This window comes from Cygnus olor, chromosome 5 (assembly GCF_009769625.2).
Source record: "Cygnus olor isolate bCygOlo1 chromosome 5, bCygOlo1.pri.v2, whole genome shotgun sequence".
Taxonomy (NCBI): domain Eukaryota; kingdom Metazoa; phylum Chordata; class Aves; order Anseriformes; family Anatidae; genus Cygnus; species Cygnus olor.
Window position 1 is genome coordinate 29789272 of NC_049173.1, and position 13845 is coordinate 29803116.

The window sequence follows — 13845 nt, forward strand, 5'->3', positions numbered from 1 at the left end:
TCTGTGCCACTGCATCAAACACAGCTGAGGAAACTGGCATCAGATCCTCAACCAGAGAAAAATGTCCATGCTACCCTACTTTCTCCCCTGGAAATTTTGCTTAGGAAGGGAGGGAAAAAAGACTTGGCCATTTGTCTGGGATTTCTGGGCAGTGAGCAGCCTTCCCAGAGCAATCCTTTGCAGCAAGCTGCCTTCTCCCTGGAAGTGTGGACAAATGGCCATTGTAAGCAGGACTGGCTGGAGCAGCAAGGGCGAGTGTCCTCCAGGGCTCTGCACCCCAGGGAGCTTGGGGTGCATTGTAACACCAGCCAGGCATCATCAGCACAGTGGTACCTGGTTGGTTTGTGTTGGATGTGCTCGTCAGTGTGCATGTGACGGTGTTTCAGGGTTCCCCAGATAGGAATGCTGTAGCTGGCCATGACAGCGCCTGTCTGCTTCAGTGGGGCTCTGGGTAGCTTCAGGGCTAGAGAGGTTCGGTAGGCTGCTGTCACAGAACCAGTGTGCAAAAAGACACTGCATCTACACAGTAAACATACCCAGTAAATTAATATTTTTAATTGCTGTTACATACAGAAGAAATGAGGAAAAAATACATTCCAAACAAAGAAGTAAAATAGTAAAATAAGCACAAAAATGTGTTAAGAAAAGATCCCAGATCAAGTGGCCGTACTGCATGTGGTGACCTTTACAATCACGGTAAAGGAAATAAGTGCTGGAGACTTTCAGACGTGGCAAAAAGCTGACTCCCCCAGGGAGAGCAGCTGCTTCAGTCACATCTTTCAGTGCACTCTGTCTGGAATGCGTGGAAGAGGGGCCGGAGTGAGAGGCTCGCAGGGATACAAGACATGGATTTAGTGCTCAGGACAGACCAGTGAGTCCTGTGGTCTCAGCCAGGCAGAACTACTGCTTACCCAATGGCATTTGCTTTTTCTTTCCTTGGTTGTTATTGTTTTTTGTTTGATTGTGGGTTGGTGGGGTTTTTTTTGTTGGTTTGTTTGGTTGGTTCCATTGTTTTCAAATTCATTCTTTTAAAAAGGTTTCCACTGGCCTGACCCTGCCCACACTGTAGGCCTGGAGCAAGGCTTCCAGTGTAAACTAGGAGCAAGGTCTGGCCCAGCAGAAGCCTGCAAGAGGAAGGTCTAGATCCATGTGTTTGTACTGATTCAGTACTCTCACACAACAGGCTGGATTTGGTTTCTTGATTTTCAGCTGTCAGGAAAAGATTTATTTTATTTCCTGTTGCTCTGTCTTTTAACTGATCCAAACAGGCCCAGGCGTTGCTCCTGCTGCAATCTTGGCTGCTTGGCCCCTGCATCCCTCTGGTATGAGACCGGCTGCAAGGGTCTGCAGTTGGCCTTGTGCTTCAGCCTTGCTGTTGAGCTCTCGCACCACTCCAGTAGCTCATTCTACAGCAGCATAGTGTCACCACGAAAACAATACAAGCCATAGAAATTTTGGCATTCCTGCCAACTGGCCACCTTTTTTCATTTGTGGTCTACCTAGAGTCATGTATTTTTATTCTTTACAATAAGAGCAAAAATAAAATAACATTAAGAAAACGTCCTCCAAACTAAGAAAACTAGAACCCATCATACATTTTAAAGAAACAATAAAAATTTGCATTGTGTTTGCTTCTGAGTTCATATTAAGATAAGATTTAACTGCAGCTGCTTCAAAATTATGGTCCATTTCACATGTACACAGCTCATGCTCCTTGGTGAGTAATTCCTTGCCTTCATTTGTGTTTGTACAGCAGCTAGTGGTACCAGAAACAAGTAGTTTGTAGCTGTGGTCCAGATTTGAAATCAGTGAACTGTGGCATTTTTATAGTCATTGAGAACATGGTGATGGCTTAGAGCTGTATTTCTAGATCTACTTCTGTTCTGAACCCTCGGACTGATGGTACAAGCACTTCCTTCACTGCAGAACCTGCTACTTCTTTGATTCAGGTGAAAAGGAAATTGAAATAATTCAAGAAGGATGTGTCGACCTTATTGATTCTAGCAAGGCCTTCCCTCTCTGCTGATTTTAAAGCCAGTAAACTTACAATCACAGAAATTAATCATCCCTTTTTAAGTTGTCCCTTGAAACTGAGCTGACCTTCTGCAGGATGAAGGTTGAACAGAATGACTTTGTTTTCTGTTCCAGACTTTCCAACAGCCATCGCAGATTATAAGAGCACTGTGTTTTGACTGGGTTAGATTTATTCTAGCTAACAGTCAGGGATGAGACTAGACTGCAAAATTTGGATACACAGTTCACATCTAAGAATTTGGTTGAGGCTTTTAGAAGAATCAAAAACCGTTTGCAAAACTGAGATTAGAGTTCAGACTTCTAAGCTAAACCCTCCTCAGAGTTCAAGTGTAGCTGAGCCCATCCTGTTAGACAGTATGAATAAATATTTTTCATTTGCTTTCCATCTGATGCAAACCGAAAAGGCAGTCACACATTCCATGCTTTAAGAGAAGTCCTGCAGAGGCCTAGAAGCATTTTTAACACTACAGTACATTAATACTTGGGACATATAGCACTTTACATCTTCAAAGTGCTGTATGAGCATTAATCCTTACAGCATCCTTGTGAGGTAGGCAAGTGCTAATACTCCCATTTTAGAAATGGGATGAGAACAGACACAGGGGTCTTGGTCCCCTGCTGTTGTAACCTGGCAGAGAGTGCTGATTCTCATACACTCAGCCTATTTACACCAAATGAGGACCTGGCCCCCAAAAATTTAAGTAACTTACCCAAGGCCACAAAAGGAGCGAGCATGGATAAAAGGCAGGAGAAGTACCTGGGAGGAACATGATTATGCTGCCTCTGCTTAAAAGAGCCCCTGTCTGTATCCAGAATCCAAGCAGAGAGAACAAGGCACCTGCCACTGAGCTTTGCAGTTGCTGTTTGCTTTGATCTTCTTCTTCTGAAACAGCTCCCAAATTACCATGACAGCAAGATGAAAACTTACAGGTGTCAGTGTCAAACTATGGCACAAGAAAACTTAAAAGAATCACTAAAAAATCTGCAGTTTGTCCTGGGAATTTTAAATACATAAGTATAAATATATCTATTGTCTCCATTGATTACAACATGAAATTTTCAGCAATCTACTTAAAAGCCACGTTAGAGTAATTCTTAAACCAATCAGCCTTACAGGTGCCTCAATATGGAGGAGTAAGAAGCCATGTATTAAGCACGAATACTTTTTTTTTTTTGGCAGCGGAGGAGTAAAGCCATTAATATCCTATGGCTTTGTTCTACTCAGCCTGCCATTTCTAAACCACCTTCACCCTGTTGACATCAGTGCAACTGGCACAGCCCAGTAGCATTACTAGCATTTAAAAACCTGCTACAATTAGCATTGCTTCTTGGACTCACTGGGAGTTGTGTGAGCAAAGACAAGGAGGATGTACCTACAGAGGGAGATGTACAGCTGAAATATATTCTCTGCATTTCCAATTAAAGAGCCAAAGGATCTTTGAGTAGGAGATAACTACAGTGTAATAGAAGAGAACAAAAGTAATTGCACAATGTGTTTAGCCTCAAGTGACCATAGATGGGAATTGCAAAGCAACTTTTGAGTACAGCATCCTGTAAAGAATGCCTCTGTACTTTGCAAGCACCAGAACTGATACTTCTGGGGCCAGGAACGCTGCATTACTGGGGTGCTTCATTCCCCCTGTAACGTCCCTGGGCCAAAAAGCAGGTGCTACTCAGAGACTTTACCCCCCAAAAGAAGAGAATAGCTTAAACCTTTCAGTTTTACAATGCAGAGAGACAGCAGGAAGGTCTACAACTGACTGGTGGCACTTCTTCTTTGCTCCTTTTCATAGTGAAGACTGCCCTTGCTGGGGTTAAGGGAAGAGTTTTAATCCTGTGAAAAGACATTTAGCAGTCTCTGAGCAACTGCTTAGTGTTTCTCAGGGTTTCTGAAACTCAGAACTGTGTCAAGTAAGGGCATCAGCTCATCTCCTCCCAGCAGGAAAGACACCATTCAGGAAAGTGGTCTCACACAAGTAATATGGATTAAAAACAAAGAATGCATGGTAAGAGAGAGATTTGAAGATTAAAAGCCTTCACTAGCAAACCTCTGAGCCAACTAGGACTCTCTCGGACTTTGTATGCTGAGGGCTCTGCCTCATGTTCCTGGGCAAGCTGACACCGTTGCTTCACTGGGATGGAGCCAGTATGGCTGGCCGGGATATGTCCCAGCCAGCCCCTGTCGGGTGAGGGGATGATGAGGGGGCAGCAGCCCACTTGGGCTACACGTGCTTCTGCTGTCCTAACTAGTGTCACCTGCAGACCTCTGCAACCAGAAACTGCACTTCTGACAGCCAGTGGGTTAGAGAGAGCAGGTCTCCTAATGACACTTAGAAGATCCTTTTTTTGCAAGTTTCCACAGAACTTAGAAGTGGAGCAGGACAGCAAAGAAAGCCAAGATGAAAAAGCACACAGAAAAGCAACTCAGCTATCTTCAGGAAAGGGAAGATGGCTCATTTCTGGAGGGAAAGAAAGAGATAATGGCTCAGATTGAAATTCTAACTTTTAAATTGCAGAATGGCTGAGGTTGGAAGAGACCCCTGGAGGTCACCAGGTAAGCTCATGGTGCACGGACCTTCTCTGAATAACTGCTGGATCAAGTGTGCTGGACTGACCCAGACTGAAATGTGCACTTTGTTTACATGCTGGGAGAATGGTGGGGTTCACCTCAAATGCTTAGATTTCCTCTTAGCTCAGTCAGTCTGTTGCAGGAAGAGATTTGCAAACAGTCAAGCTTAGTAACAGAGGCTACACTGCAAAGAGCTACACTGCAGGGTTCAAGCTGCGGCCAGGAGATAAGTAATGCTGATGAATGAAGATGTTTTATGGCTCTAAATTCCTTTGCCGTTTACTCCAGGCAGGCCCCGATACACCGGTGAATGAATACTGACAGTATTACACAACAGCGTTACAGGGAAGAGATTACACCAGACTGTGCTATTTACAATGTTTTCCCTCTCAACAATGCAGCTGACCTCTCTGAGAAGCAGCAGATGATTCCACGGGGTCAGGATGGTTAACCTAGATTTTTGTAATACTGGTTGCATTGGCACCGATGCACAAGTCATGGGGGGGGCAATGCCTGTTCCACACCCGGTCCCAACAGACAAGGCTGGGGAGGAACAGGAGACCCACTTAGCACCTCTCAGCACCAATGGAAAAGCTAGCAGGGTCAGTAACATTTCCTCAGCTGCCCCCTGACCCCGCTGCCCTCCCTGCAAAGAATTCCTGCTCTGCCACCTGTGCCAGGGACTTAGTGTCAGGCTTTTGCCTGGAATGGTCTGGGCACGCAAGGTATGGCAACCATGGTACTTTTCATCCCACGAGGACAATCTGGAAGGCTGCCCATCCTGTTTGCTCTGCCCGTACAAGATTGTGCAAGGTGTTATTAGGACCTGCATGGATTTGAGTCACGCGCAGTCTGTTTTGGTTGTCCCTGTTTGGCTGCAGGTTTGAAGAGGTGTTAGAACCCTTCGCTACCTCCTTTGCATGCCTGGATGCATTCTTTGTGTCTTAAAAACAAGCCACTGGGGGAGCATCTCAGCCCACAGGAACAGCAACAGCCCTGGAACAGACAGAAGGGAAGACCACATTTAAGAGAGTTTCAAACAGCAACACAGCTTGCTGTCAGATATCCCAAATAGCAGGAAAAAATACACATACAATCACAAATCAATCTGGTATTAAAAGAAAAAAAAATAGGGCAAACTCTTTCTATATCTTTTTAAGAGAGTAAAGACAGAAGTAATCTTGCTTCAGCAGATGGGCAGACAAACCAAGTGAAGAAATTTGGGTCAGAATGAAACCGGCTTTCCCAGCCCTGATGGCTCTCACATTGTCACTACTCTGTGCGAGTTTAAGAAGGAAGAGGCAGGCACTTTGAACACACAGGACTGTGCTTTTCACAAAGCTCTGCTGAAAAGGGGCTTTCCAAAAACAAGTGGTGTGAAGCTGATCATCTACCACCAGCTGGCAAAACAGAACAACAATCTACAAAATCAGGGCCCTGACTAGCCATTTCAGACATGGGAAATGCTCACACAGAGATTCAGAAGAGATGCTGCAAGCAGCAGGATCATAAAGCTTAACGAGTATATGGAATGTTATCTGTTAGAATACTGGGAAAGGAAGATGTAAAGATTTAGATTCCTATCTGCTGTACTAGACACAAATAGGATGCATCCTCCAAGTCCTGCTGTAAAAATCAAAATTCCTCATGTGCCCATGACAACTCAGCTGTCACTGGTGGCTGCTCACAACACATATTTGCACACGTATGGTGGGGCAGAATGCCATGGCCTAGCTACCTAGACGTCCCTGAAATCCCACCAAACTCTTAAGTTCTGCCATATGTGTTGACATCAGCTGGTGTCCGCAGACCTGCTCTGGAGCAGTGATCAGCCACAATCAAAGCACACAGCACTTCATCTCAGTGCATCTCCTGCTCTGTGCTCTCTGCCTGGTGTTTTGTTTTCATTCTGGTTCTGCTAAGGGCTGCCCCACATGCTGCTGTTCACTCCAAAGCTCAGCCCTCATCTGAAATTGCTGGTTTTACTCTTGCTGCAGGCTTCCTTTTAGCAGAGGCTCAAATAGCTCCAGTTTGTGCACTGAGTTCGTAATGCACAAAAACAGACTAACTTAAACGTTGGTTAAATTGATTTTACCTATGGCTTTAGCAGAGATCTGTGCCTGTCTGCCTCCTATTGAAAGCAAGTCTCCTAGCACAGTGTGTGGCCAAAGCTTCTTTCCGTCAGCCCTCCTAATTCCCAGACATTCAGCATCAGTTTCAAGACTAACAAGTAAAATGCAGTAGTATAGCACTTCCAAGGAGGAAAAGTTGGATGAGTAGCTACTGCAGGGACAGTCTAAGCTTTCTGATGTGGACTCCACACTGAAGTAAGCTATATTCAGAGAAAGCCATTGAAAATAAAGCCCCAAAGGTAATGCTTCAAAGAAGCAAAATCAACATCACCAATATGCCTAGAGAAATGGAGATCTCTCTCAGGGGTGAATGCAGCTACAGCACCTGAGATATAACCCACATTGTTCACAGACTGTTGGCACTCCACCTAGCTCCTCTTTTTGAAGTCCTCTTCATCTCTGCTCTCTACAGCTGACAGTGCAATAAGCATTTGAGCTGCATAGTAAGTAGCCATGATGATGACACGCGAGTAGGGCACAGGAAAGCAGAACTTGTTAACTGCAATGGTCAGATCCGACACCATGAAAAGCATCGCGCCGATGCAGGCCGAGAGCTTGGTCCATGTCCAGAGGTCGTTGCACAGCTGCATGCCGGCGACTGCTCGCCAGCCCATGAAGCCAATCAAGGCGATGTAGACAGCTACCAGGTAGGTGAATGGGCCCGAGAGGTAGGAGTACAGGAAGGCATAACAGGAACTGCAAACAAGGCCCATCAAGAAGCCGGCCTTCAGGTCCAAAGGCTTCATGCCAAAGGCTGAGGAGTACAGGATGTGTGTGATGGCGAACATTAGCAGACCTAGAAAGAGGCATTGACAAAGCAAGGGTGACTTTCATCAGTGATTGGCAGTCAGTAGCAAAAGAAAACGTGGCTATATTGGATGTGAAATATACAGCAACAACTACAGGCATAATGTCCTTCCTGTGCTACAACCTTTATTTGATTTCAGCAGGAACCCCACTGAACACTTGGGACCATTTTAATATAAAAATCTGTGCATAGGAGATCAGCCTTAGTATCAGGCTTCTGCCCTAAGAAAATACCCCAGTGCATCTACAGCTGCAGCTGAGTATGACTGTTGTGGTTCAAGCCATTTTTGCCAAGAGGCCAGATGAACCAAGCTGTTGCAGAAGAAAAAAAGCTGCTTGCTTTTCACATGTTTCTCCTCCCTGCTTTGGATGGAAGAGTGGGAGCAAGGCAGAGCAAAGATCATCCCCTCTAAATATCTGTCATCTGAAGTATTTCACTCCTAGGTCACGTGTGGAACAGGAAGGCTGGAATCAGAGCAGTATCAGAACAAAATGTGAGAAGATAGTGATCCCTCTGAATTCAGACACAAAATCTGACCGTATTTAGTCACAAACCCAAAGGCAAGGCACTCAGGGACTAAATCTGGCTTTTACTCCATCTCTGCCCATAGCTAGGAGAAACCTAAGCTGGAAAGGAGCAGCTGACATATTTCAGGGACTTATACCAATGTGATCTGCCAACAATGTTATGGCTATTTGTAAGATTCAGAGGAACCTTAGCTGGAAACAATCAGTGAATATAAAATGCCAGCTTCTCTTTGAAGTGCAGCACCCCTGAGAAATCCCAGATGTGGTTACTGGAAGGTACGGCCCATGTGTTATTCACTCTCTACTAATCCATTTAACAAAAACTGTCACCATGTGTCGGTACAGCTGCTGACTACTACTTGTCTTGCCAGTTGTACGTAGTAGGCCCCAAACTGAGTCCAGCTCCTCTGGTTCCCAAGCCCACGTGTGGCACAGCTAAAGGCTGTTCCACTTCATCTGGGCAAGGTTATTAGAGTGGCTGGATGTTTTCATGCAGCTCTAAACCATGAAACAGATAAAAGGATCTGGGAAACTGAGTTCTCCAGCAGGATGCTTGTTTACGTTTAAAGCACAATGTTGTGGTATAAAGGGCAGCCGCTAAAACCTGCCGCTGGCAGACATCTCTTCATCCTAATGCTTGCTGAGGCAGCTTGAAGGGGAAGTGTCTCCCAGCCTTCAGGAAGGACCAGATGTCTGATGGAAGCTCAGCCACAGTGGAACAAGAGGGGAACCCACCAGAGGGAGAGGGCTAGTTGTGGGGTCTGGTCTGCAAGGTGAGAACACGGACAGTGTGAAGGAAGTGCAAAGAAGGGCAATGAGAAGGTGATGTTTTGCAGAGCTGTTACACATCATGAGCATAGCACTGAGAGAAAACGAGGAGGGATTTAGGACGAGCTGTTTATACTGCAGGAAAGGTTAGAGCCATGGGGGCGGTAAGGAGGGGAAGGTTACTTCGCCCTAGCAGTGAGGAGTGATTTTTCCTTCAATGGCATTATGTGGAGAGTGCTGGGATGGGAACTGAAGAATGTGTTGTCCTTCATGCAGGCAGCTGGCAGCGAGGGGGAGGAGAGGAAGACAGGATGCAGCAGCCAAGCAGAAGCCCAGAAAGGTAGGAGGGGTTTTGTGATACATGGTGAGGCTGGCCACAAACAAGTCAGCTCTCAGGTTTGCTCATTCGACATCCACAAATCAAGCCAGAAACTGGGGAAACCTGTGTCAGCTGTACAGGGAGGGGTGTGCATTTCTCTTGCGTTTCTCAGCCTTTGGCTCAGCCCTCTGACCACACCAGACAGATCAGCCTTTTCCCTCTGTCTGCTTCCTTCTCCTCTCTGCTTTATTCTGGGCTACCTAGATGGAATCAGAGAGCCCAGGTTTCCTTCCCCCTCACTGCTTCTTGAGTTCCCCTCACACTGGCAATGAGTCCTTTCTGTTGGTCCCCGTCTTCTTCACCAAATGCATAAATTGCTTCTAAGCGTCTGCTATTAAAGGATGTGGATGTTCACGCTGTAAACTGTCTTCTAAATCCAGTAAGGCACTCGTCAGAAAATAGCTTGTTATTAGTGGATTGAAACAGCAAAAATGAAAGAAGTCAAGTGTGCCAGGAGTAAGTTCCCAGGCTCTCACTTCCCTATAAAATAATGAACAAATGTCCTTTTATAAACTCATTGTCTCAAAAGCTATTCATCTCAGCCCAGTTCCCAACCCTTTTTTCTGCCTGAAAGCCATAGAAGTACATTTTTGTCTAATAATTCCTCTTATTCCCCTGAAATTTGAAATTCCCACAAAGGATAATGTCAAAAGTTTCAATGTCGTCAGTTGTCAACAACAGCAGCCTGCTGTATTTTAAATCGGAGAAAATACATTTTGCAGGAAAGGTGACAGAGTAAGTTGGGTGGTACACTTTATCTGCTGACAGCTGAAACACAAATGTTATCGCTTCAATACAGAAGGCAGTGGCTCAGATTAGGACAGAAGAGGCAGACAGGAGACAGCTAGAATCAAGGCAGAAATTTTCTAAATGGTCTAAGAGAGCTAAACAAACATTCTCCTTAAATCAAGAACAAAAATGGATCAAAACCCACAAAGCGATGCATCTAAGTTGTGAAACTGGGGTAAAAAATCCAGCTTATTTGCAGATTAAAACACTTTAACTAGACACTGAATTGCTGTGACAGGTCAACCTTCCTCTAGCATTAAATCAGAGAGGGGAATCAGAGAAATCCCAGCTATGGGAACGGGGAACCTCTGCACAGCCTTTGTACAAAAACAGTCATGGTGAGATTTGGGTCTTGAATGTTTTCCAAGCCACAGCTCAAGAAGCAAGTCCAGGAGGCAAAACAGAAGCATGGGCAGTTGGGCCAAGGTGACTTGTGCTGAGCCAGGCACCCTTGTTAGGAGGAGGCCCATCGGTGGGAATGCCAACACCCTCAGCACAGATGGGACCGTGCCCCAAGAGATGGATGGAGCTTCTCAGCAACATGGCCAAAGTTCAGCCAAATGGATCCAGTCCTCAGGGCCTAATCTACAGTCCAACAAAATCAGTAAAAGTTTTTACATGAACTTTTAAAGAGATCTGGATAAACCCCTGGGAAGCAGGATTAAAACCAGATTCAAAGCTTTTGGCATTTCATATCTGGCATTTCACATACTTTCCTCTCATAAAGAAAGCAAAGCTTGTGGGAATCCCAGAATAAAACTAAACACTGACCTCATAAAAGGGGTAAAAAATAAGCCTTTGACTTTCAGAGCTGACAGCAGCAGAAGTCAGAAAACTTGCCCCGTCTCATCACATTTTCCAATGGGACAGTCACATGTGGATGTTAAATAAGATCCCTGCTGGTGAAGTTGACTTCACAAACCCCACCAGTGCAGTTAAGTGAAGGACTCAACTGCTGCTGATTTCTTGTGACAGTCCAAGGCCAAGGGGAGTGTTGCTGCAGGCAGGCTCAGTGTGGCTTTAAATCATTAATCTAAATCATTATGTTCTCGTCTGCAAACAAGTGAAATAAAACAAGCCTGTTTTGCTCTGAGAGATGTGGGTCTTTCTGTAGAGATGACAGGGTGTTGTGGTAAGGTTTGCCCTCAATTCCCCACCATTTACATGTCTTGCAAAACCAGCTCCCATATTTTTACAACAGGCTGCGTGATTCATGCTGATGAACCTGCAAGTAGGACAAGATTTCTGATGCTTTGGTTCCTAACATTCACTTAAACACCCCCAGCAAGCTACAGGCTTGTCTTTTAAAATTTAAGGACCTTTTATCTGTTCTCTACTGAAGATCTTTGCACCATGCATCTTATTTCTGCATCCTTATAGAGAAGGGCTGACAGATCTCACTGCAGAGGGACAGCAGGTAAATACTTCCTGTAGCTTCATGGCAGCTGCTGAGTGCCGTAAGTTTTTGACTCTTCCCCGGACATTCTGCTCATGCCACTTTCCCAGCTCCCACCAGCTGAGACGCTATGAGCACGTGCCAAGGAATCAAACCTGCACCAATTACCTCTATGACTCCAGGGCACCTCCAGATAAGCTCGAGAGATTCATCCATGATGTGACTCCTCTAACTGCAATGGATTTTAGTCTAGGGATGAGTGCCTCACACTACCAGGCACTTAAGCTGTACATGAATAAACAAAACACATGGCCAGCAACTCATTACTAAATAAAGAGAGTAACAGCCAAGCACTGTGGCATCCCTTTAAGACTCACACTGCACTCACCATGAATGAAGTAGCCCTGCTCCTGCCAGATGAGAAAGGCATCTCCCACTGCCGAGAATATCAGTCCTGCTAGGATGCGGCTGGCACTCCGGTGTGCCACTAAGAAGTTAATTCCATGAGCCAGAAGGAAAACCCATAGGCAGAAAATGGGCAGACATTTGATTAGGGCACTGAACCAGGAGGGGCTGGAAGTTGGCAGCCAGAGGACAAAATAGACACAAGTTGCTTTGAAGAAGGGCACCAGTTTGGGGCCTTCACTCTTCACCTAAAAGGAAAAAAAAAAAAAAAAAGAAATTAATAGGACCATCAGAAGCATCAGTGGAATAAACTACAAACAGACTGTCTCCTTCCTTTTGAAAGCTTCTCTTCTTTGTATACTGTCAGCTAGCAGCATTTCTATCCCAGAAAAAGGCTGCTTGAACTTGACTAAGATCTTCAACCTAGACCTTTGTGAACTTCTGAAAACACTTCTTGGCTGCCAGGATGGGTTTTGTGTGGTAGAGATGGAGAGAATTTTAGATACCTCTTCTATTTATTTATTCTACTGAAAACATTTAGGCCATTAGTCAAACCTCACTGATGGTCTTTGTACCTTTCTTGTATTTAGACTAACCCCTTTTGTACACCTCCTTTCCTGTAGCTGGGGAAATACTGCACTCCCCAGGAGTGTCCCAGCAGCAAACAAGCCAACGAAAGTGCTAATAATCCCTCCTGGCTTGGTGTATCCTCTTGCTTAGCCAGTTGCAGATCACCTTGGGGATACAACCTCTCTTCTAACCCGTTCTCTTTCCTGCCCTGTAGGCTCATGCCTGGAGCTTGCTGTCAGCATCACCACATGACTTCAAAGCCCATCACATCAGCCTCCAAGGTGGGGATATCACTTCCTCAGCTGACTACTAACAACATGAATCACGTGTTGCTTTGTTCTAGCATTACGCTAATAATACACTGTCCATATTGCAGGAAATGCTTTGACTCAGGGGTCTATTGTGTAAATACAGACAGAAGAATGCAGCGTGAGCACTGGGCTGTTCACAACAAAGACACAACAGAGACAGAGAAGAGAGCTACAGACTCTGCAAGCTGGGTGTGCTCTCACCAGACGCTCAGCTGGGAGCACTCTGGACAGTCCTAAGATATATACCATGTTCACCTGCCCTGCTGTGCTGCTTCTGCCTTTCAGTGCCAGTGGGGAAAACCCCACATGAGAAACGAAACTCCTATTTTATTTTCTTCTGGAAAGCAGCTGAGGGCTAAAAAAAGGAGCAAAGGAAGAGACTGATTGCCTGATGCACCTGCAGTGTTGATGAGCTGTGTCCAGGGATGTTTTAGGATGCCTGCTTCCTCCTGCAGCTAAGGCAGTGCAAAATCCGGAGTGCACAGCCTGCTGCAGGGGTTCACTCTCAATCTTATCGTTTCTTTGATCAAGCAAGATTTCATCCCTTAGTATCATGACATCCTACTACTCGTGGCCAAAACACAGAGGCCTCATACACTGCAAGAAGTCATGGGGAAAATTTAGAGGCATCAGAGCTGGGTTCACACTGCAGAGCCCATCACAATCTGAATATCCATGCTATGGTTGCTTATCTTATGCAAGGACTCCATGCTCCAGAAACCTGAAAAAGAACTGTTGGCCTTTTTTCCCAAATCACTTGGCCCTATTTCTGCTTCCTATTTTGTGGGACTCCATTGCCATGACACAAAAACAGCGTCCATCTTCCTCTGATGCAGTGTATTTTGGTGCAGACACCTGGAATGGCTAGAGGCTCTACAGCAAATGACTCCATGCTTACAGTGCTTAGTTAATAAAGCCTAAACTCATCAAAATTCAGCAGGTTTTACACACATAAGTGAAAGGAATTGGAGGAAGCTGGAAGGCAGAGGCAGAGGCAGTGGAGGGCATCTTCACATGCAGTGTCTAAAAAGGGAACGTGATCTCTGAAGCAGCAAGACCATAAATAAAGGGCATCCTGAGAAGATAGTGCTTTCAAAATTGTTCTCACATCTGATGGAAAGTTCCCCAGCATATCAGCAGTTTCTCAGCAGCAAGGT

General features: G+C 45.3%; 1 protein-coding gene and 1 long non-coding RNA gene across 3 annotated transcripts in view; one reads left to right on the top strand and one right to left on the bottom strand.

Moving 5' to 3' along the window:
- Positions 1–533: 533 nt before the first annotated feature.
- Positions 534–13845, bottom strand: part of TMEM86A (transmembrane protein 86A) — a 28707-nt gene continuing 15395 nt past the window's right edge. Inside the window, exons 2-3 of the mRNA XM_040557762.1 lie at positions 11791–12055; positions 534–7531 (exon numbers count right to left, since the gene is read on the bottom strand). Coding sequence (XP_040413696.1) covers positions 7104–7531; positions 11791–12055 — 693 coding nt within the window. The 3' untranslated portion in view covers positions 534–7103. The remainder of the gene's footprint in view (positions 7532–11790; positions 12056–13845) is intronic.
- LOC121070505 overlaps positions 12059–13845 on the top strand; it is a 39378-nt gene continuing 37591 nt past the window's right edge. The window contains exons 1-2 of one of the 2 annotated variants that reach the window (XR_005820120.1): positions 12059–12658; positions 12754–13843. This is a non-coding gene — a long non-coding RNA (uncharacterized LOC121070505). Of the gene's footprint in view, positions 13844–13845 lie in introns of both variants that reach the window. The other variant, XR_005820119.1, reaches the window with a different exon arrangement.